We start from the raw sequence: 26676 nt of genomic DNA, 5'->3' as shown, positions 1-26676 counted from the left end.
GGAGTGATTACTGCACACATACACAGGAAAACGGTATAAAGCTGCCAAGCTTCGGTGCATTCTTGCTCGCGTGCTCTGCCAAAACTCCTCGTCCTGCGCCCTCATAGCTACTACACAGAGAAATTAGTAAATGCACTCCAGGTGTGCCACACCCTCAGCCATTCTGCCGTCCCATTCCCTCCTACAACCAATCCACAGGCGATACCCTGCCATCACATCCACCCACTGCCTAACTTAGGCCTGGGATCTATCCAGCCTGATCTACTCCTCGCCATAGGAAATCAGCCACCAGATTGCCAAACACTCTTTTACCATGTATCATGCTTTAGCGAATTTCAGGTTCCCACTGGTGTAAAGAACTGGATGGTCAATCCCACGTATGTGTATCCCATGTATCCCGGTGCTTTGGGGTGTGAAGCAGATACTTCACATAGAGGGCAGCACCTGAGTGTGCCTGCCCACATCTGTTCCAAAGTCTTTGCCTTCTGCGCTGGCTGTGACCCGACGGTTCGCTGTTACTGAGGTACGTTGGAACCAGTGAAGCATGTTTGCCTCAGTAACCCCAGAGATGGAGTGATTAGTGCACACGCCCAGGCCAGTGCTTTACAGCTGCCCAGCTTTAAAGTGTTTCTGCTCAGCCATACTGTCCCACCTCTACCTCCACAAACCATACCAAACACCACAGCTGTGTGTTTGACCAGGACTCTAGCCAATCGCAGCATTTTTCATCATTTACTCTGGAACTTTATAAGGAAACCTGATTATTTAGTAACACAAGCTTTAATAAAATACATTTTTCATTGACGATAACAGATATATTAGCTTTTGTCAACATTTGAAAAACTGTCAGGTGGTTGGACAAGCCTTGGTCCCATCTGTAGATCCTACAGCTAGATGAACATAGGGTCCCAATTTGAATTTGAAAACATAAAAGACATTACTCAGACTGTATACCAACAAGTCCAGTACTCTTCCTCAGAGACACAGAGGAAGAATATTTGTCCTTTCATGCTCACAGATGGAATCGTGCTCCATAATTACTGACTTGCACACATTTGCTGGACACTGTATTGTGACACCTAGTGTGTCTTTATCCATCTGAGTACCTGGACCAGACTAAGTTGGATAACACTGAACGAATTTCAGGTTCCCTACTGCTCCTCCAAACTCTTACTTGGGGGAGGAGCTCCATCATACTGTTTTTGAGCCCTTTCTGTTCTCAGTACACATATGACTGTTGATCATCTCATAACAGCTTCATTACATTTAAAGAAAACACAGGACGGATCATCTAATGGAGATAAGTGTGCATACAGACAAGAGGTTATTTTATCTTCTATGTTCAGAGTCATAATAATCTGGCTCTGAACACCAACAATGTGGAGAGTCTCTTGTTTCAGGTTTCTGGGTACACACATCACAGAAGACCTCACATGGACACTGTGTCCCTCTAAAACAGTCTGCACTTCCTGTGCACCCTGAGTGGCTTAAAGCCTTCTGGTGTTTTTGTACTGCTGCACCATTCAAAGCATCCTCACTCACGACATGCTGACATGATATGGAAACAACTCCGCAGCAGATAAGAACACTGCAGAGTCATAAACCTTCACAAAAGATAAAGAACACACAGCTGCCTGCCCTTGAAGACATGTGCATATTACACTGCCTGCAGAAAGTACACTGCATCCTAAAGGACTCGTCTCACCAGCTGTTTGAACATCTGCACTCAAGCAAATGTTACAGGTGCATCAGAGCATGCATCTGCGTAATTAAGAACCAGTCTTAATCCTAGATCCATCTTCCCAAGGGCAGAAGGTAGTGCAGGTCATCTATGAATTAGAAGGTTGGTGGTTCAATCCCCATCTGGTCCATTCTGCATGCCAAACATCCTTGGGCAAGACACTAACCCCAAGTTGCTCTCCGATGCATCCATGAATGTGTGTGAATGGTAGCTAGAAAGAGCTTAAGCATAGAAGAAGTGGCTGTATGAATGGCTTTAAAAAGGCATGTTGTATGAAGCACTGTGAAAAGCCTACAGAAGAATCAGTCCATTTACCATTCACTAATGAGCTCTGCTCAGGAACCGCACAGTGATAATCAGTGATGATCATTTTCTACACAAGTGCAGAATCTGGTAATTGTCACTGTTTGTAACCTGCACTGTTTTTGAGCTCTTTTAAATGCGTCAAATAAATTGGGAGAAAAGTGAAAAGGACACAGCAGCAGCTCTTTTGGACGCTGACTTTTCAAAAGTCGTGCTCCTGCTCTGTCATTTTTTCTGCGTAGCCTTCACAGCCGACACTTTTTCTCTCTGCCAGAAATCACAACTAAATGCAGCTCGGTGGCACTCAAAGTATGTTTTTACACTAAAACTCTGGGTCATTAGAAATAGCAGCTCTGAATTGCACCCAGAGTGCTTTGCACATTATAGGTGTAATATGTATTATACATTTAAAATATTTTAAACAATAAAAATGTTGCTGCTTTGGTAGGAATGTGTGTTTAGAGCATATTAAAGGCAATAAGTTAAAAAGATCCTTTAAAAAAACACATTTTTGAGCATCGTTGTTATACTGAAGCTAGTCTTTTGTTTCTTCTGACTTCCTCCACGTTAATGCACCACTACAGCAAATAATCCACATTAACATCTAAAATCTTAATTTAGTTTAAGGCTCATTAAGACTCTCGGGCCTCTGTATGTGTTCATCACTGAAACGTCCTTCTTTCTGTCAGCCTCGTGCACCCTATCATCAGAAAGAGGCAACAGAGACACTGACGCAGGAAGGAGAGGGGGGAGTGTGTGGTTGTCTTCCTGCTGCCTCAATGCCTCCCTTTCCCCAGGGCAAGATATCATATTCCATTATAAATTTCCATCACAGCCTCATGTCACATATTTCTCATGCATGGGTGTGTGTAGAGCATGAAATAGCATAACACACACATGAGCACACACACACAGAGGGTGAGAAACACTAAATGCCTCAGGACAAGTCCTGTCGTGTGAAAACCTCCCATCTCCAGAATTATTAGCTGGTCGCAAGCTGAATGTCGCTGACTGTGATCCGGGTGATATTTCTTTCATTTTTTAGCCTTTTCACAAACACTATGATGTAATGAAAACCAGTGTGACTGCAAGAAGTGTTGGTTCTCATGATTCTCTGGGTTTTTTGGGACATAGCTGCATGGCGTCACAGTCTCCTGGCATCTGCCATCCTGCTTCGTTCTCCACATCAACCCATACCTGTCTGTAACTTCATCTTTTATTTGTCCAAATTTCAGTGTTTTCATTATTTTAACGTCCTGTTCTGTTCCTCTCTCGTAGTATTGTTGCTGCTTTAATAGCAAGTTATGTCATTGATCATATAACTCCTTTAAAAATACTTCAGTGAAGTGGAAACAAATGTGGTGACTCGAAGTAGCAGAGGTGAGGCCTAGCAGACACTGATGTCAACCTGCCAAATTTCAGGACTTATCAGGATCCAAAAGTGTGACTAATTAATACAAACATGTTACCTGGAAGAAAACGATGCATGGTGTCGACTTGTGGTTTGTTCGTTTGTGTTTTGTTATCTACCAGGCTGTGAAGATGCTTGCAGACATGCGTATTTCAACGCGGGAGTCGGGGATTTGTCTTGTTCCAGTTTTGTTACATTGATTTAAAGTTTTCACTGAACAATGGCTGTTGTAATAGTGATTACAAGTGTTGGGGTCATTACTCAGGAAGAGTCACGTATTACACATCACTCGTTACTTTAAAAAGTAATTCAGTATCTCCCACTTTACCGTCTCACTCTTGTCCTTCTCTGCACTTGAAAAAAAGTCATGTCTATACCCGCTACTCAAAATCTGCATCTCTGTACCACTTTCTACCTCCCACACATGCACGGAAATCAGCTGATTGTAGCCGCGAGAGTGTCCAGGAAATAAAAAACATGTTTCTTTCTGTTCGCCCGGCTGGCAGAGAACTGAAGAATGACATCATTGTAACCGTGATGTAATTATTGAGTTTAGTACTGCAATGAGTTACATTACACTACATTACAAGACATACTTGATTCAGTTCAATTTTATTTATATAGCACCAGCACCAGTTACCTCGAGGTGCTTTCTATTATAAGATAAAGATCCTACATTAATAGAGAGAGAGCTAGATACTAATAATAATTAATGGTTAAATGCAGAGAGGTGTATAAATACATAGTGAGTGAAAAACAAACACTCAATGGCTAAAGGGCAACGTAGGCTTATTGCAGCATAACTAGGGGCCTGAAAACTGAAGGCTCTCCCTAACATTCTACTTTTAAATACTCTAGGAACAACAAGTAGGCCTGCAGAGCGAGAGCCAAGTGCTCTAATAGGGTGATATGGTACTACAAGGTCATTAAGATAAGATGGGGCCTGATTATTTAAGACCTTGTATGTGAGGAGCAGGATTTTGAATTCTGGATTTAACAGGAAGCCAATGAAGGGAAGCCAAAACAGGAGAAATCTGCTCTCTCTTTCTAGTCCCTGTCAGGACTCTTGCTGCAGCATTTTGGATCAGCTGAAGGCTTTTCAGGGAGTTTCAGTGAGTGTGCAAATGGAAGAACGCAGTCTTACATATTTGTTTAATATGTGCGTTGAAGGACATGTCCTGGTCAAAAATGACTCCAAGGTTCCTCACAGTGTTACTGGAGGCCAAGGTAATGCCATCCAGAGTAAGAATCTGCTTAGATACCATATTTCTAAGATTTTCAGGGCCGAGTACAATAACCTCAGTTTGATCTGAATTAAGAAGCAGAAAGTTAGCGGCCATCCAGGTCTTTATGTCTTTAAGACATTCCTGCAGTTTAACTCATTGGTGTGTGTTATCTGGCTTCATGGATAGATAGAGCTGGGTGTCATCTGAATAGCAGTGTAAATGTATGCTATGTCTTCTAATGATGCTGCCTAAGGGAAGCATGTATAATGTAAACAGAATTGGTCCTAGCACTGAACCCTGTGGAACTCCATAATTAAACTGTGACGAGGACTCTCCATCAGAGGTCTCAAACTAAAATGAGCTGTGGGCCCCTGCTGCCACTGTCATCTCATGTGAGAGCCACTGTAGTGTTCAAGTAATGCAAAAAACTAACATGAAAACACTGAGAAATATTTCCTAAAATGTAGCATTTTGTTTTTGTTTTTTTAATTTCAAATATTGTATAACAAGACAAAACCGCAAACGTGAACATTTTTTTTCCCTCACTCTTAACTGAAGCCTTACATTGAACTACCAAATAAACACATCGGTCCTCTCTTTGTGGCCAGACACGTGGCAGCACTTCTGCTATCGTTTTGTTTGTATTTAACAAAATCAAAATGAAGACCTAAGTGTTCACTTTAGTTTTTGACTCGCTCACTGAACTCAGCCTCAACATGTTTGTGCGCTCTGCTCATATCGCCGTCATGTTAAATAATTTTTTGCTTTTTAAAGAACTTATCCTAACATTACACTCAACAACAAACAACAAAAAAGTCACTTCAAGGGACAAATTGCACTATATTTCTCAACATTAATATGTTAATGCAAGTGGCCCCTGGGCCGCAAGTTTAAGAGCCCTGATTCACATGACCAAACTGGAGTCCCATTATTGCGTTAATCAACAATGTCATGTGATCACAGTAAAAAAGTACAAAGAAATAAATTACACCCAACACTGGTAGCTACGTCCATCTTTTATTTACAGTCTATGTGCAAAACAAAGAAATTGAACATTAGAATAAAAAAACATAAAATAATGATTTAAAAATCTAAATCTGACTCTAGTGTTTCTAGTCCTGCTTTTCATGTACTTTTGTTTTTTTGCTCGTGTCTGATTGATGCAGTAACTGGAGCTCTCTGACTGCAATGTGTCCACTGTCATCACCAGGTGGAGCATGGTTTTAGGGCAGTCCACATATCTGGGATGGAGCTGCAGCACATGGGCCAGCAGACCATGGGACACTATCCTGTCCATTTTCACATGAATGGAGATGTGGATGAGAGGGGAGGCTATGACCCTCCAACGTCTGTCAGCGATTTATCCATTCACCACTCTTTCTCCCGCTGCGTCACTATCCACGGCTCCAATGGACTGATGGTCAGTTAGGAAGCTGTATAATTTATTTCTGTATTTTTTGTATGTATTAATGCATATATAAGAACGCATACATAAAAATGTGTAATTTATTGTTAAGAGTCATTATTGCAGCTCTTAACCTTCACTGGCTCAGAAGCAACCTGGTAATGTTAGGGACAGTGTTTTTGTATTCGTATAGCGCCGTACTTATTGGTGTTGGTGACTCTTACTAAGGCAGATACGATGACCTCATTTAAAGGGTTTTATATTCTTTTTAGTCTCCAGTAATGTCTCATAAAATCATTATTATAGTGACAGGCATATAATTTTAAATCTCTGAAAGAAACAGTTTGTATGAAGATGTATATGAAATATATGAATTAAAACGCAGGAGATTGGGCACTGTGTGACATGGATAATAGGGGGATTCAAGCTATTAAAGACAAGTGCACGACTATAAGTATCTTGGGGTCTTGTTCATGAGCCAAAGAAGAGTGGAGCGGGAGATTAGATCTGTTGTGGTGAAGAGAGCTGAGTATTAAATTGAAGCGGTTAATTAATGTTCTTACTGTCACCTATGGTCACAGGGTCTGGGTAGACCACTGACATCTCTGAAGGGTGTCTAGGCTCTGGCTTAGTGATAGGCTGAGGAGTCATTCATGTTGGACTCAGAGTGGCTACTCCTCCAAATTGAAAGGGTCCAGCTGAGTCAGTTTTCAGGTTCATATCAAGCAGGTTGCTTCTTTGCTCATCATATTCCAAGATTCCCTGCTGTCGCTTGTGTAGCATTAGTGCTACTCTGTCCTGCACCGGCTGCCCATGTGTGTTTCTGTCTGGCTACATTTGTTCAGCCTTTCACAGACTTTAAACTGATGTATCCTAAATTTGGCCGAAAAGGGAAAGCGAATAACAAGCACAAATTCAACCTAACTTCATCCACTTATCAGTTTGCATTTATCCACTAAACCAGAGCTTCCCAAAGTGTGGGGCCTGCCCCACTAGGGGGCTGCAGAGCCATTGCAGGGGGGGCTCGGTATAAAAAGGGGAAAAAACAGAAAGCTTGGACACTGCTAGCACGGGGCGCCCACACAAACGCAAAGCAGGAGATGAAACGTCGCTGAATATGTTTCCAAACCAACTTCATTCTAAAACAAAGACTAGAAAATATGGTGAAGCAAATCTGCCCTTTGGCTTCACCTGCACAGGTGCCGAGGTAGGTCTCCCTGCAGGGTTGGTTTTCGCCAGGCTGTTTAAATCACAGACAAACAGGATCCCACATTCTTGATTTTTAGTTCAAACACTTGTTGTAATGACTAACTGCTCCTGACATGTTGGAGATGTTTGCTCTTTATACAGTAAAGTTACAGCAGGATACAAATAACATCAGGCTGATCCTGCCACGATTTGTTCCCCCGGTTCAAGTCACAGACAAACAGGATCCCACAGCTGTTTATGTTTTTGAACCCATGTTGCACAGAGAGGCATTTTTTGAAAAATGTATTGATGCAATGTTGAACATTATTACACAGGAAAAAAACAACAACACATAAAATAATGACACCGTGACGCCTCTGCCTTTGTAAATGGAGGGACAGTAACTGCGTGTAAAACCTGCAGACAGTCAGATTAACAGTATTTTGTCATCATTCTGCAATTCATCTCACGTAAACATGAAAAAGTTTGGGAACCACTGCACTAAACCATTTTCGTTGACTAGAATTCAAAGCTGAAGTTGGGTTAAATTTGGTGCAAGAATTTGCTTCCTAAGCCACAAAAGAAACGCATTTGATAAATAATGGAGCTTCTGATGAGCAATTACACTTTAGAAAGTTCACACTTTTGTTATAGACATTTTTTTCTACAGTTAGATTTGAAATGGACCCCATGCACTATGGTGACCTACTCTACAATCAGTAATGTACTGTGTTGCCTCCCAGGTAAAGGATGTGGTGGGATATGACACACTGGGCCACTGTTTCTTCACGGAGGATGGTCCAGAAGAAAGGAATACATTTGAGCACTGTTTGGGTCTGATGGTTCGAGCAGGGACCCTGCTGCCTTCAGACAGAGATAGCAAAATGTGTCGTGACATCACTGATGGAGCATATCCAGGATATGTGCCCAATCCACGTCAAGATTGCAGGTACACAAAGAAAGTTTGATTGTACATAAACGACATGTTTTAAATAGATTTTTTTAGACTCTCTTGTTTAGTTGTAACTGTGTACTTACAGTGCCTACACTGTCTTCTTTTTTTAAAAGGTCATTGTTCATGATACCTGTTCTAAAAAGAAGTTTCAGTATTGAGTTTTTAACAAGTGTGCCACCATCTTGTCCAAGTATGACTTATGATGTAATTCATTTGGTTGGTTGGTTGGTTGGTTGGTTGCAGTTACTAGCTGCATCTTGTGTTGGCTGAGTAACGACTGAACCAACTGAAACTAAAACTGAAGAGCAGTCCAAGGGGCTCATTGTTAGATGTGACGTGTTTGTACAAAAACGAGGACAGATGCTCCACTGCTGCACTGGAGAATCCAGAATCACTTATTTTGTAAAGCACTTTAGATTTGATACCACATTTACAGGTAACAACTGTGCTGGTGCCACAGTGCTGAGCTGGTTTGTGTGTGTCAAACAATGACGCATAAACCTCCAGAGATGATAAATATTAAGTAGCAGCTATCCATCCATCCATTATTAGGTATTTTAGTAAAATTATGACCAGATGTTGGACTATAAAAATGCAAGCAGCATGTCTTCACATCACTTCATTTCCATTATGAACAAAACAGAGACATTACGGTTTTTGAATGTAGACTGTTGAGAACTACATGCTCATCCTATCATCAATTCAACGCAATTGTATTTATACAGCGCCAAATCACAACAAGGTGCTTTGTATTGTAAGGTAGACCCACTCAGAATACATAGCAGCTTAGTCCAGGTCACATGACTTTCTATCTCACCACTGTCTCTGCATGACGGGGATGAAAACAGTTACTTAAAACAGTCATTTAGGGCTCAAGTGCTTTCACTGTTTTTGAGCATGTGTGTTTTTATGTGCATGAGTGTGAGTATGCATCGGGCAAAATCATTCATCCAAATCATGCTCTTCAGATTAAACAGTAAGACATGGCACTTGGTTATATAAGCATCAGTGAAGATGCTTCAAGCTTCCTTTTTTGGTTTTTTGATTTTTTAATTCCCAGCAGACCTGTTTTAGCATCAACACACATGAGTGAATGAAAAGCAATTACATTTTTCTACTAAGGTATTTATTTCTACCTCTACATTGTATGGATATGTTTCAGTGTTCTACTGCTGACTCCCACACAGTGACTATTTTTATTTGCTTAGTTTTGATACGAGACCTTCATCAGTTAATAGTTAAGGATAAAACAGGCAGCAACCTTAACACGGTGCAAATGCTGAATTTCAAGAAATTCAAGAAAGTAACAACACAAAAAAATGATCTGAGTTATTAAATATACGTCGAGTCCTGCATGTGTCTTTTGCCTTTCTGTCTTATCTTGTCATCTTCTGTTGATATTCATATTTAACAGTCCTGCCATGTAAATACTGAGATGCTTTGACGTGGCTTTAAAGAGGCCGTTCATGCTGAAAAACCCTTTCAGTTGGAGCAATTCTGCATATAAGTGAAGTGAAAGACTCATTGCCAGTTATTGAAACTGCTTGATTATTTCAACGATAACGATGGCACAATAAGTTATTAGGTTGAGGGAATAATTGGTTTTCATAGAGGGGTAGGTTTGGATTTTTCCCTTTGTTACGTCGCTATTTAAAAATTGCATTTTGTTTATACTTCAGTTATTTGATGTATGATTAATGGGTAAATTATTTTAAAAAACAACTTGTGTATATATTGTATATAAAACTTAACAAAACATTCTTTGCAAGTAGTAAGATATTGTTTAACAATGCACTGACAGGCAGTGAGTCACTTACAGTCTTGACAGAGGTGAGTTGAAATCCACTTCCCTCTTTGAAGTAAGAGTGTGGCCAAAAATGAAACTCTGAACTGAAAGCTTAATTCTACAATAAAAAGATAAACATATATTATAGTGGGGCTATTAGACAGAAACAGGAGTGTGCAAGCTGATGAATAAGCTACTATTGTGTGATGACTCAGTCACTGGGTAACAGCCAGTGTTGTGGGCTTTCAGATGGTTCCAGTGGATATCCATAGAGCTGACACGACTGAATAGTAAAGCCACTATTGCATGTTAGTAACTTTTGCCTGTTCTCACATGTAGTTTTTCCTCATTTTATGGTCATGGTCTTTCTATGCTTCACTTTTTCTCCTGCAGATATATTTACTCTTTCCTTTTGTTTAGAATAGCTTCAACATAGAGTTTGAAGAAAAGTAGCTCCACTAATGTTTGTGGATAAGGCTGAAATTCACACTCATTGAGAAAGTGGTTGCTTTGCACCAAGTCAGGAACATGATGACATGCTAGAAAGTTGGTTTGGTGTCCTGTTAAAGTAACTTTAGGTCTGCCTGAGCCAATAGAGTGCTCCACTAAATGCACACTTTAATATCTCATTCATTTGTTTATTACTATTTTCAGCGTGACTGAGGTGACTTTCTTCTTAACTCTGCTCTATGGTAAAATAAGCACCAGCACTAGTATTCCCACTAGTGGGAAGTGATAATGTTTTTCAGTAATTTGGTGATGTTATTAATGCACTGTCAATGTGTGTTATTAATTATAACCATAATAATTTGAAAAAAATCCCAGTTTTGCCATTAAACCTGGACATGATTTCCCTTGATAGAAGCTAACTTGGCTGAAGAATATAGTTTGCTCTCCCTTGAATCATGTTACCATGCCTACAGTAAAAGTGTTTTGGGTTATTTGCAGACTTCTTATGTAAATGATTCTTTTGCATTGCACTGTTGTTGTATTCATCCTTTTAAGATTTTAAGACTAACTACAAATTCCTATAATGGGGCTGTGCAAGTCACATCATTGTCGTACAATTGAGCATGGTGACGTTTAGCTCAGCTCTCAGACCTTCCTCCCTCCCATCACTTGTGACAGAAATCACATCAAGCAGGCTGGAGGGGGGCTAAGCCTTGATTGGGACTGGTTGAGACGTTGATTACATTGAGCTAATATCGTTCTCACCTCAATTGAGCTGCAGCAGGGGGTGATGAGTTGACAAGCGTAAATCATTGTTAAGGCTGCATAATGGAGAGGCGATGTTAACAGATAGGTCAAGTTGAGAACTGTGAAAGAAAGCAAACACACTCTGTTCTTCTGCAAAAGGCAAAAGCAGAGGTGGAGGTCTGTGATCAGTACAATTTGTACATCATGAAACTTGGTGGAAAGGTAGAGCACGGATAATGAGAGAGCTTTCAAATATTCTCATGATATTCCAACCCTGTGACTCCATGATAACTGAACCAGTAGCTCCGTTCATTGATAAAGACGGTGGTTAAAAGCTCTGTGATCATGATATGAGGTGGTGACACAATCTCTGTCCCAATCATTACATGCACCTGCTGGGTGTGTATTGGGTACTTCATGAGGATCATTTTTTGCTAAATAAAGATGAATGACAAGCAAAACTTTCTAGCATGGATATTGAACTACTGGACAAAAGGAGAACCCTGTAAATGTAATGTATGTTTAATGCATCTATTATTCCTCCTTCACCTACTTCACGCTGATGCTGTTCTGGAGCCATTTCCATCTTATGAGAGTTGTGGGTTCAAATCCCAACTGGGGCATCTGCATCCAGTAAGGGTCCCTAGGACCCACCATACTAACAATGAGCGAGAGAAATAGAGGACAGGAGAATAAATCAGCTGTTCTCGACAGAACCATCCAAGGTCTACTCTTAGTGGAACAGCACCACCAAGGCTAGGCTAACTCCATCTCAAGCCTACAACAGGAAGAGCATATGGCAGAAGGATGCAACACATAACGCCAACGCTCAGTGGCTGGTGGACCTTAGAGCAGACCACTGAAATGTCCCTGAACAGGAATTAGTATGAATACCATAGGAGCAAAACACCAGCTACTGGTAGACAGAACAGTCATCTAAGACTGTAAGACCAGGCCCACCAGACTGTGCACTGTCTGGACTCATAACTTGCCCCTCACCTAGATCCTGGAATGCCTAGAACTATACAAGATCAACAGGACCCTAAGAGCCTTCTTCAGGAACTCAGTGTGGATAGGGTGTACAACACTAGAGGCCAACTTCAAGCCCATAGCACAAGTCACCATCAAATGCGGGATCTACCAAGGAAGTCCTCTGCCCCCACTACTATTATGCATAGGCCTGAACCCCCTCAGTGAGATCACTGACAAGACTGGCTGCAGATACTGACTACAGAATGGAGCACTAATGAAGCACATGTATGATATCAAGTTGTATGTCAGGCATGAACGATACATCGATTCACGGATCCACACCACCAGGATCTGCAGCAAGGACATCGGAATGTTGTTCAGATCGAAGAAGTGTAGTCAGATGGTAACAAAGAGAGGGAGGGTAGTCAGAACTGAGCACATCGAACTACCAGAAGGCAACATTGCAGACATCGAGCACAGCTAGAAGTACCCCAACCACTCCACCATTTGACCTTCGATCTGAAGAAGCTTCTCGGATGAGAGGTGAAACGTCTTCAAGCAACCTAAAGAAGTCCAGATGCTTTTCTTTCCAAGTTCATTAGAAAATGTGTACTGTAGTTGTCAGGTTTCAGTTAACGGACTCAGGCGCAGACCGGGACTCCTTACAGGATTTACAGATTTTATTTACACAACGACACCAGGTGATGCTATTTACAAAGTGCTGGAGGGAGGGGAGGGGGGTCCAGGGTTCCGGGGTATGTGAGGGAAAAGACGGGAATCTGACGTCCTCCAAAGGCTCTCTCTCTCTTCACTCCCCACACTGGGGAAACACCATCCACTCACTCGTCCACGGGATGACAGACAGGCAGGGAAAGGTCCGGGATAGATCTGTACACAGAGATTATAGTTAGAGGCGAACAGACGGAACGAACTCACAGATCCTTATTTACAATCTACTGAGCGACTGACGCTGATAACTCAACGATCCAGCGACGAGTGACACAGTGCTGCTGTCTTAAATCGGCCTTGTGATCATCCCGATAGGCAGCAGGTGCGTGGGCCAGGGGCGGGAGCCCATAATGAGCATCGCCCCGGCAGGGGGGAGAGAGAGAGCACATGTTGCCTAATACAGAATCAGCTGGTGAGGCACAGGGACCATGACAGTAGTGACATTTGGACAGTTTCCCTCATTTTGGGAACAGAACATACGTCCTTACTCGTGTAGAGTTTCCTTCTTGTTCTAGCACCCTGCAGGACTGATTTCAGATCCAGACATAGACGTAAATTATGTCCATTTTTGCACATACAACACTCTGACAATTTAGAAGCTATTTTCTCTCCTTCTTCTCCTCTGCATTACTGATTTAAACTATTTATGTGAAATCCAACATTTTTTTTCTTTTACAACAATCTTCTTCTATAGTGCAACTTCCACGTTCTGGATTGCCAACCCTAATAACAACCTCATCAACTGTGCGGCTGCAGGCTCGGAGGTGAGTTGTCACTTTCTCATCTCTCAACCCTTCCCCACCCCTCCTATATCCCCTGTTTCTCCAGGTGGAGCTCTTTCTCATTACCACATTGCCAGGTCAGATTAATGGCTGTATACTTCTATCACCGTCTGGAACAAGCAGACAACAGTCGCCCTGCCATACTTTCACTATGATAGAGTGCCAATTATGATCTTACTTTGAGGATTTCACCAGGATCCATTGGGAGGAAGTGTCAATTATCCTCACCAGTATAAGAACTTTTCTCATTTACACACTTGTAAAGAACAATAGCAAAACAGAGGCTGACATGCAAAGTGCAAAACTGATTCTGTGGTTATGTTTATGTATAGGAGTCTGCACATGTTTGTGTATGAACAGAAATACAGATAGTTTTTGTTTTACAGATAAAGTAGTTACTCTAAACTAAAACATTTTATCCTAATAGCTCTGTTTGTAACTACATGTCTATTTGTGTGTAAACCCTCAGGAAACAGGCTTCTGGTTCCTTTTCCACCATATGGCGACAGGCCCCTCAAATGGGTCATACTCGCCTGGATATACAGAGCACACACCTATGGGCCAGTTCACCAACAACAGAGCCCATTCCAACTTCAGGGTGAGTCTGAGGATGAACTGCTGTGGGGAGATAAAGAAAGCTGTGATAGGGAATTTGACTAAAAAATGAATAAAAAGTTGGAATTTGTCTCTACTTGTTCAACACATTAAGTAATCAGTTATTTACTGTTGGAAAGAGCAAGCAGGAAGTGAGCTAACGAAAAGAAGTTCAGTCTTCTGCTTGGAGATAAGGTTGAAGTTACTGGGTACTGGCAAAGTCTTTTCTTTCCATGACCATGTAAACTGTGCCTCTATCACAACAACTTCCACAAATCTGGGAAAGGATAAAATCTATAAAAGGATTCTTAAAGACGTAAGTGTTCATCAGTCTACAATAAGATTATAACCAATATTAAAAAAGGGGAAAGTAGAAACCAACTGTGTGTCACGGCTGGGGCAGCAGTCGTGTGGTGTTGTGAAGGAGGACCAAAGTATCAGACAACGGCGGTGATGCGAGTGAGTTTATTTACAGTGAGTGACAATGAACAGAAGTGAGGACAAAATTAAGCGATAACCTAAACTGAGGAAAACTAGAGAACAAACCTGAAATCATACAAACACGGGAAAACGGCACGGAGAATGTCAGGAAAAGAGACACGGAAATACACAGTTACACAGACAGACCGACACCAACTATATACACACACACAAGGTAATCAGGTAATGACACACAGGAGGGAAGCACAGCTGATCCTAATTCACAAGACGACAGGAAGACACAAGCTGACACAGTGATAACAGACACAGACCTTTAAAGACAAAGTCAGGGACACGAACAAAGCACCAGGAGAACGACACAGGAAATAAACCCAGAACTGGAAACCCTGAGAATGAAACCTACATACTAATAAAGATAACCATGAAGAAATTAAACATCAGATGAGCTAATAATAATAAACATAATGCCAAACACAAAACACTGGGTCAATGACACTGATTTCAGGTGATCTGATTGCTTGGATGATTATTTTGTTTACTCCCACTATTATGTATTTAAATGGTTCACTTCACAATCCAAATACACAGTTTTGCAAAACCTATGGCCTCACCCATCCAGATAATTGAAATGAGGTGTTCTTCATTTGACTCATTTGGTGTTTGATTATCAAAGCAGAGCCAATAGCTCTCATTGGTTTCGCAATGACAATCAATAGAGAATTAAACGAATAAGTGATATCGATATTGGAATCAATTTGCATCCCTTATCATACAAAACCCTGTCCCCCCAAAATTTGTAGCAACATGGATTTTGTTTTTGCCCGACAAGTATACTGAAAGTTGAATCTAGCAAACAACACATCAGCTTTTTTTGTTAGACCTCTCTCAGTAATTTACACTAAGTGTGAAAACACTGTTGTTCATTCGTTTGTTCCGAATTGTTCAGGGTAGCTAATTATGGTCAAACATACAGCAGGTCATCAGAAAGTTGGCAGTTTGATCCCCAGCTGCTTTAGTCTGCATGCCAAATATCTTTGGGCAAGATACTAACCCCACGGTGTGATCGTGGCTCACGAGTTGGGAGTTCACCTTGTAATCGGAAGGTTGCCGGTTCGAGCCCCGGCTTGGACAGTCTCAGTTGTTGTGTCCTTGGGCAAGACACTTCACCCGTTACCTACTGGTGGTGGTCAGAGGGCCCGGTGGCGCCAGTGTCCGGCAGCCTCGCCTCTGTCAGTGCGCCCCAGGGTGGCTGTGGCTACAATGTAGCTGCCATCACCTGTGTGTGAATGACTGGGTGGATGACTGGTTGGGGTCCTTAGGGACTAGAAAAGCGCTATATAAATACAGGCCAGGCCATGTTACTCTCCAATGCATCAATCAGACTACAAATGTGTGTAAATGTTAGATAGTAAGCATAGAAGAAAGCTTGTTTGTATGAATGGGAAGTGCTTTGAGTGCTCCAGTAGAGTAGAAAACCACTATATAAGAACCAATCCATTTATGAAAAATGTTTTCTTACTTAAGACTCCACCATGGTAAAAAAAACAAACAATGACAAACTCCCACTCACCTCTGAATCAAACCTGTGACACATGCACAGGCTTATTTTATTTGGTGTTTCAAAGTAAGAGTGGAGAAGAGCTTTGGGCTTAGGACTTATACCTACCCTAGCTTTAACAGTGTTTTGTGGGCCTACTTGATGTAACGTTTTATGTGGTGAATAATAAAGAACATCAGACTAAAGAAAGAAAATTGCTGATCCTATACAAATGTCAGCTTCATTTGTTTCTACTCCTCCATCCTCCTGCCTGTGACCCAGAAAGCAGTCTCAGTAAGCCAGTTCTTTCAGGACAGACCAGAGTTCCAGAGTTTTAATTGTCATATAGTATATAGTTAACTTACTTTGCAATATTTTCTTTCACTTGTCATTTACAAGTGCGTGTAGAACATTTCAAAGAATACAGTCCCTAAGAATATCACAGATAATGCTAAATTCACAGCTCACCAAACATGAACACTTAATGTTAAAAGTGCCGTCATCATCAGTGCTGATGGCCTGTCCTCCCTTAAATGGTGGAATTGGATTGGATCCATTTTTCCACAAAGCCAGCAAAGATACTGATGGTTATACAGTGGTCCCCACTTCAATTCAATTTTATTTACACAGCATCAAATCACAACATCAGTCGCCTCGAGGCGCTTTATATTGTAAGGTAGACCGTACAATAATACATACAGAGAAAACCCCACAATCATATGACCCCCTATGAGCAAGCACTCTGGCAACAGTGGGAAGGAAAAACTCCCTTTTAACAGGAAGAAACCTCCAGCAGAACCAGGCTCAGAGAGGGGCGGGGCCATCTGCAGCGACCGGTAACTTAGTCACAGTGATAGTGTGAACACACTTTTGTGCAAGAACTGAGAAATGGTCAAACTGTTAGAAAAAAAGAGAGATAGTTGGAAAAAGTCAAGATAACAGAAACGGAGGAAAGCAAGCCAGATGAGTGGAATGAGATTGGTGGTGAGATAGGACCGAGTTTGGAGTTACCTGTGGCTCCTAACACAGCACAGCTGGAGCAGAGAGAGATTTATGAGGCACCACTGAAAGGGAACCGCTGTTGTTATTGCCTTACTTTCTCAAGCCCTACAGTGATTTCTTTCCTGTTCCATCTCACTCTCTCGTTCCCTTCTGCACTTTTAATTTGGATCATCCTAACAGGAGCATAAATCATGTGAGGTTGGTGTGAGAGAAAAGGTTGTTTCAGGGCTGCTGGTTGAGTGTTCAACAGCAACACAATGGCAGTGTCTTTGTTTAGAAGCAGCACACTGCCATTAGGATACTTTTATTGTTGTGATACTTTTTATTTTATTTAAGAAAATGCTACAGAAGGCTGGATTAGAAATTGGGAAGCATGTAGGGTTATTCTTTGCTTGATTTAGGAAAGTTTCAATAAATGTTTCTTATCAGATGATTGGATTTAAAGCTTCGTTAAGTGAGATATGGGAACATTTCATGCAGTGTATTTATCCTTTATTTAAATGTTTCCCAGTTCTCTGTAACTGTATTTTTTCATAGTTTTACTTGCCTCCTAAATCTATGGTGATTGATTTGAAAATCTGCAGCTCTTTTCAGGCTTTAGGGGCATGACTGTGATGATGACTGGTCTTATATCAGCAGAGACAGATGCATGCCAACCAAAAGCAAGTCTCAACAGTGTTAACAGTGTAATGTTACTTCAGCAAACAGGAATCAGTCAGCTGAGGCTTCACCTTGAAACTTGATAAACTAGTGTTATAAAACAGAAGGAATTATAAATAACACCTCACTTCACCTAAAGGCCTGTCACCTTTTTCAGTCCAACAGAAACCTTTGTCACTGTTTGAGATAATATGACACTCAAAGCCCGGCTCTCACTCTATAGTCTTCATCCCTATTTTCTTCCTGTATGTAATGTCTAAAACAATTTATAAAGTAAAATTGATTTCATTTATTTATTGATTGATTTTTATCTCTGTGCCCCTCACATGTATATCCCCAATTTGCTGCTGCTCACTAAATTTACATGATGTCATGGTAAGGTTAGCAGAATTTATGAAGAGCAGTCTAGTGACACTGGTGACACTGGTATACAAGTGGTGACAAGTGGCTTGATTAACAGGAAGAGATGTTTTATTATATTTTAATGGGGCGATCGTGGCTCAAGAGTTGGGAGTTCGCCTTGTAATCGGAAGGTTGCTGGTTCGAGCCCCGGCTTGGACAGTCTCGGTCGTTGTGTCCTTGGGCAAGACACTTCACCCGTTGCCTACTGGTGGTGGTCAGAGGGCCCGGTGGCGCCAGTGTCCGGCAGCCTCGCCTCTGTCAGTGCGCCCCAGGGTGGCTGTGGCTACAACGTAGCTGCCATCACCAGTGTGTGAATGGGTGGATGACTGGATGTGTAAAGCACTTTGGGGTCCTTAGGGACTAGTAAAGCGTTATACAAATACAGGCCATTTACCATTTTAGACACGTTGGAGTGTATAAAAAATATGGATGTAGTCAGTGGCATGTTGAGGAGCTAAGACTTATCATCCTGATGCTAACAAACCTGTATAACTAAGAAGTAAGCTAAGAAAGGAATTAATAATGAAAACTGTTCCAAAAGGAAACAAGTACACAAACGTGGGCAGACCCAGCACACAGCTGCAGGCTACAGCTGCCTGTCAGCCACAGCAGGCACACTTCTAAGTTAAGACTGATTACAACCCAGAGTTGTCACTTACTATGCAGTTGCTATCCTCAAGCACGACCTCAACAAGTTTGAGGTCTTCCACTGTTTGCATCAGGTTATCAGAGTGTCCCTCCTCGACCATCTTACCAACAGCACAAAACGTAATCAATGTCACCAGCAACCCTCGATGGAAGAGCTGATCCAGAAGAAACGACTGCAATCTGGTTTGGACACGTCTGTTGCATGAGCAACCATCGCCTCCAATATCGACTTCTGCTGCATCACCTCTCCGCCCGCTGAAGAATCAAGCATCCAAGAAGACTTGGATCAAGCAAATTGATGACGATCTTAAAAAACGACATCTAACCCTGGAGCAAGCAAAGGTCAAGGCCAAAGATCGCAAGGCCGGGAAGTGGATCGCTGACCAAGATGGAAACCCTACGGCACCCACGGCAACGTATTCGCTTCGTTGACGACCTCCCCTGTCGACTGTCAGCTAGGAACAAACGAAGACAAGAAAAGATGTTGAAATGAAAGACTAAAGTGTTTTTTGTAGCATGCTATAAAATATTTTAACTCTACTATAAAGTCGAGCGTTTTAACGAAAACACAAATGTTCCAGAACCTGCAGTTCCTTAAGGTTAGAAAGGGAATCCCTATAGACTCCCTTTTAGATCCAACACAGGTTTTTGGAACATTTGGGTTTTCACTGCCACCTGACATCTACAATTATTAAATGCCACGGAAAGTAATGCAGGTCAAGTTAATGGTCAGCTTTTTAAAAAACCTATGAAATATGTTGGGGCCAAAAGAGTTAACAGAGTTTTTACTAAAAGGGATTATACGAGCTAGCAGCTGTTGCTGGTTTACTGCAAATTACGACCTGATGCTGGGCTGCTCAACATGTGTCTGGAAAAGGGTGCAAAGAAGAAGTCTTCTGCTACTGAGCCTGATTTATTGCTTGAAGAAGCCAATAAAAATGTTTCATAACATTCATGCATTTCTCCTGCAGCTAAGGGAGGGAAACAGGACGAAGGTAGTGGTTTCAACTCAAAATTCATTTGCTGAATAAAAATTGTACCTTCAGTTGGAAACTTGTTGACAGTATATATATTTTTATTTATTATACTTTTGACATTTTTCCAAATAATGACAAGAGTTACATGCAAAATTAACCACAAACCATTTGTTAAATCAGCGCTAAACCAATTAATTTACCCAGGGGGCCTGTCAATTCTTCTCAATATTAATTTGATCTCTTTATAAACTGCTACTGGTAAGAGTTGATATTACAATTATGGAAAATGTGAAATAGGTGTAGTACCAGCATTTTATCACTGTTTAATCAATATTTCTAAAACTGTTTTTGCAATATTTTAAAGATGTAGAACTGTTATACTAAGTGCTGTTGCTTTTTTACTTATCTGCAGTTTTTAAGTTCTTTTTTCTTTTTCACTGAGAGAAATCTGGTCTGTTTTGGGCTTGAACAAGCAGATTAAAGTCACGTTCATCTGAGGCGGAAATGCATGAGACAGTGGACATCGTCACTGACACAGAATCTGCACCTGGATTTGTTAAACTTCACCCCTGAGAATGCTTGTTCGCTTATAAAGGTAGCTCCAAAGAGAGCCAACATCTTCACATGTCTGCTCATGTGTGGAAACTTCTCCCCTTTGAGAGACAAATAAAAATCCAACTGTAACATCGACTTAAAGTTCTGCTGGTACCTCTTTTGTATAAAGATGAGTAACCATGCTGCTCTGGTCCTTGACTAAGTAGGAAAACATGAAAACTGTCCTCTTTGTTTTTAAACTGAAGCTCCAGATTTCCCATAATGCCCACAGTCCATCTTGGTTTACCTGGAGAGGGGCGTGTTAGAGCACCACCAAATACTCTTTGATAAACTCTAAATCAGTCAAAGGCTTATTGGTTTTTGTAATGTTGTGGGAAATCACAAAGTTGGTCTTGACTGCTCTGTCCCTGGATGTGTAAACTTTGTGAAAAAGCCCTTTTGCTAGTCTCAAGTCTATTCCTGCTCTGCATCAGTCGGGTTCTTGGATTCCTTCATGTGTTTCGTCTCATAACGGTGATAATCTTTGAATAATCCTTGAACACAGCGATCTGCTCTCCAAGCACACGGCTTTACCTCTCGCATAAATAAATAAAGTCCATGTCTTTTTAAAAATTCTACATACAGGGCAAACAAACTCACAATTTCTGTTGTCTTTTTTATTTTAGGCTGGAATGATCCTTGATAATGGAGTTAAGACGACCCAGGCAAACAACAAGGACAAGAGACCCTTCCTGTCTCTGATAGGAGCCAGGTCAGACCCTGTAACAAACACCCTGCATGAGAAATCACATCCCACCCAGTGTGATTCAGTGTGATGAGTTTAGTCTGTAATGATGACATTTCCTGTTAATGTTTTCGTGAGCACTGGGTGTGCTCTTTTTCATATTGTCAGTGCACAGGCCAATTAAATGGGCAGAAAAACTTTTTACTGGAGAAAGAAAGTGTAGATCTGTCAGTGCAATGAAGGTTTTTGTGTTATTAATCATTAATAAGATAAAGATGCTGTCAAGTAATAAAAGATACTAGTTGCACACATATGGCTATCTGGTAAAAATAAATAAATAAAATTAAAAATTATTAATTTACTCAAAGACTGGTTTGATCCCAGTCTGCTCCAGTCTGCATGCCAAATGCCTTGGGCAAGATACTAACCCCATGTTGCTCTCCGATGAATGCATGTGATTATTGGACAGGAAGCACTTAGAAAAAAGTGTTTGTGCAAATGGGTGAATGTACAAGTTGTGTAAAGTGCTTTGAGTGCTCAGATAGAAAAGCACTGTATAAGAACCAGTCCGTTTACTACTTACCATCCCGTTTGTTGAACTGCTCTTTTACTCTTGTGGATTAAAATTATGTGCCAAATGATAGTTTAAATTACCCAGCATTCTTGGAGTCCATAGGTGGGGTTCTCGAGGTTGCTCCACCTGGAGACTCATGTGGGATGACTCATCCATCACTGGGGGTGAGATCTGTCACATAGAGATCTTGGACAGTGCCTCTGGATTGGCAGACTGGGGTGGTTGTTTCCATGTTGAAGAAGTAGGACCGGAGAGTGTGCTCCAACTGTAAGATGATCACACTCCTCATCCTCCCCGGCAAAGTCTTCGCCAAGGTGCTAGAAATAAGACTCTTACCATTAGTCGAAGCTTGGATGCAGGAGGAACAATACACTTTTCATCCTGGTCATGAAACACTGGACCAGCTCTTTATCTTCTCAAGAATATTTGATGGTGGGTGGGAGTAGGCCTAACTGGTCTACATGTGATTTGTGGACTTGGATATTTGACCACATCCCTCTGGGTATTCTGTGTGAGGTGCTTTGGGAGTATGGGGCTGCTATGAGCGTTCAGTCCTTGAACAAGCACTGCGAGAGCTTGGTCCACATCGACGGCAATAAGGCTGACTAATTCCCAGTGGATGTTGACCATGCCGGGACTGCCCTTTGTCAGCGATTCTGAGCATAATTTTTAGAATTTTTTCGATTCAGTGATGACAGAGGGTGTAGTCAAGTGGCAGAAGGCTTCCACTTTGGTGGTCTCAGACTGTTGTCTCAGCTTTTTGCAGATGATGTGGTTCTTCTGGTTTCACCAGGTGGAGGCCTCCTGCTCACATTAGAGTGGTTCGCATCTGAGTGTAAAGCAATGGTAATGAGAATTAACACTTCCAAGACTGAAGCCATGTTCCTTAGCCGGAAACGGCTGGAGCGCCCAGGTCAGGAACAAGTTGCTGCCCCAAGTGGAGGAGTTTAAGTGTCTCAGTGTCTTGTTCACAAGTGCGGAGACAGGGGAGCGGACGGACGGATTGTTGCTGCAACTGCAGTGATGCGGGTGCTGCACTGGTCTGTCATGGTGAAGAGAGAGCTGAGTATTTAAACGAAGCTCTCGATTTACCAGATCGATGTCCCTACCCTCACCTATGGTCACGAGCTACTCCTCCACATAGATGCATCTTGGGCGCCTCCTGAGTTCGGTCTTCTGGGCATGTCCCACCAGGAGGAGGCCCCAGGGCAGATGCAGGACACGTTGGAGAAACTGTATTTCTCAACTGGCCTGGGAATACCTCAGTGTTCCCCCAGATAAGATGTTGGAGGTGGCTAGGGAGAGGGACGTCTGGGCTTCAATGCTGTGGCTGCTGCCCAAGCAACCTGGCCCCAGATAAGCAAAAGAAAATGGATGGATGGATGAATGACCATTTAAAAAGCTACAACATTACAGTTTATATAAATTGCTCCTTTGCAGCCTTGAAAAATATTGTTAAATATTAGCACTGTATGTCCTTCTGTTGTTTAGGTATGGCCCCCATCAGGATTCTGACCCGTTCAAACCTAGAGTCCCAGCTCTCATCCATCACTTCACTGCCTATAAGAACCAGTACCATGGAGCTTGGCTGAGAGGAGGGGATGTGTGGTTAGATGACTGCCAGTGAGTGATACACACACTGAGTGATTTTACTTGTTTATTTTACTTGTCACCCAAGTAAAATAAACAAGTGAATAAGTAAAGTTGATCAACTTCTAGTGCAAGTGAATGTCACTGAAAGTGATGCATGTCGAACAAAGCAAGTGTTTTTTCTGCACGTTCATTCCCATCTAACAATAACTTGCTATCTGCTTTAGTCTCTTAGTGTGTGTGTGTGTGTGTGTGTGTGTGTGTGTGTGTGTGTGTGTGTGTGTGTGTGTGTGTGTGTGTGTGTATCCATGGGAACATCACATTGTTCCTGTGTTTCTGTGCTTCTAATGATAATATTCCTTTTTTCGGTAGATTTGCTGATAATGGCATTGGCCTCACTTTAGCAAGGTAAGACTCCCCTTTTATTAAATCATGTTAGAAATAAAAGGGCTGTTGTATGCGTTTATTGTTCTCCTGCTCACTTTCTCTCTCTCTCTCTGCCTAATTGGAAAATGCCTTATATGGAGTCTCCTCAGGATCCTGTTAGAAAAGGCGTGCTCTGATGCAGAGTGAGAAGTAGCTTAGGAGTGTGATGGCAAGAATTGACAAAACGTTTTCTCCTGACAGGAGACATTATCAATACTAACCTAATACCTAAATTTGCAAATACCTAAGGCTCAGCCTTCTATCCATACTAAATCAGTGTTTGTGCCCCCCCCCCCACACACACACACACACAGACACAAAGGACAAAAACTTTTTTTTTGAGCATGCAATTTATTGAAAACAACTTAAGATGTGAAAACCACCACCTTAGTACCATTCACAGAGATTTGGGGAATGGTTGCAATCACAGCATTGTATGATGGTGAAAGATGTGTCGTTAGGCCCCCTCCTCAGACTTTTCACATAAATTGACCATTGACCAAGCCTGCAGTCAGCTGAAAGTGAAGAAGCGACTCGGCTGAGTGATGAAACGTTTCTCCCACTGAAAACACTACGTCCAGATGAACAGAATCAGCTTTTTAGGGAGACTTAAATATAACCTAAAAAGAAACTCCATGTTTAATACAGAAACATTTTGATGCACATGCTGTTTTTTTGCAAATTTGCACTATTATATTTATTTTCGTTTTTCCTGCAGTGTTTAAAAATTGGTGTATTTCAAAAATAAAACTATGAAGACACTCAAAATAAATTTCCTGTGGTAGGAAACTATTTTGTGCAACTTTTTTGTATTTACAGTTTTGAGGGATAAACCTCTTAAATTTCTCTAACTAGAAATATATGTTAAAAAAAACAAAAATGATTTTAAATTTTGTTATAGTTTATTGCACTTTTTTGCAATTTATGTAATTGCTATGCACTTAATGCAGACATATTATTAAAATCTGGGCTATAACAGTTGTATTGATGGCAACTTGAAATGCTCCCAAAAATGGCACTACAGCATGTAAAAATATAATATAAGCTCTGGTGGACTTGGTAGGTCTTAAAGGGTTAATGGATACCAGAATTTCCTGTTGTTATATAACTCACAGCTGTGGTGAGAAGTTTACATGCACGCATCATGGGCATGAATGTCAGGGTAATTTTAGGCTTTTAATTATGTCTCTGAACTTTTCTATTTCAAGGGTGTAGCATACATTAATGACTTAAAAACAACACCAAGAATTGGGTGCATAAGTTTGAATTGAATTTTGATGTTCCCAAATCCACACAGTCGTGTGTGGATTTGGGAACTAACAGGTCGTGCTGAAGTTCTACAATGTCTTTTAAGTTTACAAGGCTTATTAACTCCTGGTTAGTGAATATGATTGACAACAGCTGGTAGTTTCTCTTCCCAGGACAATAGGAAAGTCTAAGAGCTCAACAGAAGTTTGAAAAGTTCTCTTGGAGCCATTTCTAAGCAACTGCAGATTCTGAGATCATCAGTTCAAATAACTGCACACGAGTACAGTTGTGTCAATGTGTCAAAACTTTGCCTGGCTCTGTAAGAAGACCCAAACTGTCACCCAGAGACGAGAGGAAATCGGTTTGGATGTTCAGGAACAACCCAGGAACCAAAAGGGCTCAAGCTCGCAATGAGCTGGAAACTGCAGGAACACTATCGTCACTGTCTACAGTGAAGCACGTTTACATTGCCATGGACTGAGAGGGTGCTGACCAAGAGAGATGCTTCTGCTCCAAATTCAGCATTTTTAAGCTCAACGGGAAAGTGATTTTAAATATACATCAAAACTGGTTTTGGAGTGGATAAAGCAGGCTAACATTAAGGCCTTCCCAAATCCCCAACATCAGCCATGTTGGAAATTTGTGGACTATACTTAGAATCCAGCTCTATGATCATTCAACCCTTGAAAAGGAACAATTCAAACCAGAAATCCTAAAATGACCCTGACATGAGTGTAAACTTCTGACCACAACTACAGGCAGATGTTAGATAGGCAGGTGCCCTTGAGAGACGCTGCTTGCAAATGATTTCTTCTGTTTCTGGTGAACATATTGCTACATGTTACCTTGGTTGCCGGTTAGCTTGTATATAGCAGCTAAGCTAAAATGTTTGGAAAAGCACACACTGTTACATTTTAATTTGTTATAAATAACAACTATTCTTTTTATCTTTTGTGAACCAACTCATATATTCTTACTGTGCTGCACAAGGATTGCTTAATAACCGATGCATAAACTCTGCAATTATAATAGCAGAGTGTAACCAAGATGTTAGTGTGTAGCTTCTGACACGCATTTAAATCACAGTGATGTGCTTTTCCATTGTTTTTTAGCTTTGGCATGTTGTATTGTATATTTTCAGGGCCTTGGATGTTTAAGCTTTACATAATCAACAACAGAAAACAGATTTTAACTACATGACTTTACTCACACTGTCTGTGTGCAGTGGAGGCACATTTCCAGAAGATGACGGCTCTCATCAGCAGGTGAAGAATTCACTTTTTGTGGGTGAAAGTGACAATCGTGGTATGCCTTTCCCAGACAAGAGGATTTGGGGCCCTGGGGGTCCTGACCTTACTGACAGGACCCTGCCACGTGGCATGTAAGTGGTGATTACAGCTAATTTTATTTTTGTTTTTAAGCTCACAAACTCTCTTCTCAATAGTGGTGTTTCAGAAGTTTTATTTTTAGTTTTTTTTTACTCTTAGCAACTGATAAAAAAAACCTCTGTTTGAAAAGCAAAATGTACATTTAATAATTGCTTTAAAAACACAGATATTGTGGTTTTTTATGTTTACACTGTCACTATGTCGTGGTAAGGTTG

At 41.3% G+C, this 26676-nt stretch overlaps 1 protein-coding gene across 3 annotated transcripts in view; it reads left to right on the top strand.

The window, feature by feature from the left end:
- Positions 1 to 26676, top strand: part of cemip (cell migration inducing hyaluronidase 1) — a 156770-nt gene that overhangs the window by 102356 nt on the left and 27738 nt on the right. For all 3 annotated transcript variants that reach the window (XM_082530610.1, XM_082530611.1, XM_082530612.1), the window contains exons 13-20: positions 5892 to 6101; positions 8018 to 8223; positions 13608 to 13677; positions 14165 to 14293; positions 21177 to 21262; positions 23301 to 23432; positions 23772 to 23807; positions 26299 to 26454. In XM_082530610.1, the coding sequence (XP_082386736.1) occupies positions 5892 to 6101; positions 8018 to 8223; positions 13608 to 13677; positions 14165 to 14293; positions 21177 to 21262; positions 23301 to 23432; positions 23772 to 23807; positions 26299 to 26454 (1025 nt within the window). The remainder of the gene's footprint in view (positions 1 to 5891; positions 6102 to 8017; positions 8224 to 13607; positions 13678 to 14164; positions 14294 to 21176; positions 21263 to 23300; positions 23433 to 23771; positions 23808 to 26298; positions 26455 to 26676) is intronic.

Source organism: Aulonocara stuartgranti (assembly GCF_965226115.1).
Source record: "Aulonocara stuartgranti genome assembly, chromosome: 1".
Classification (NCBI taxonomy): Eukaryota; Metazoa; Chordata; class Actinopteri; order Cichliformes; family Cichlidae; genus Aulonocara; species Aulonocara stuartgranti.
The sequence above is the reverse complement of the archived record's forward strand: the minus strand, read 5'-3'. Positions and strand labels throughout refer to the sequence as shown.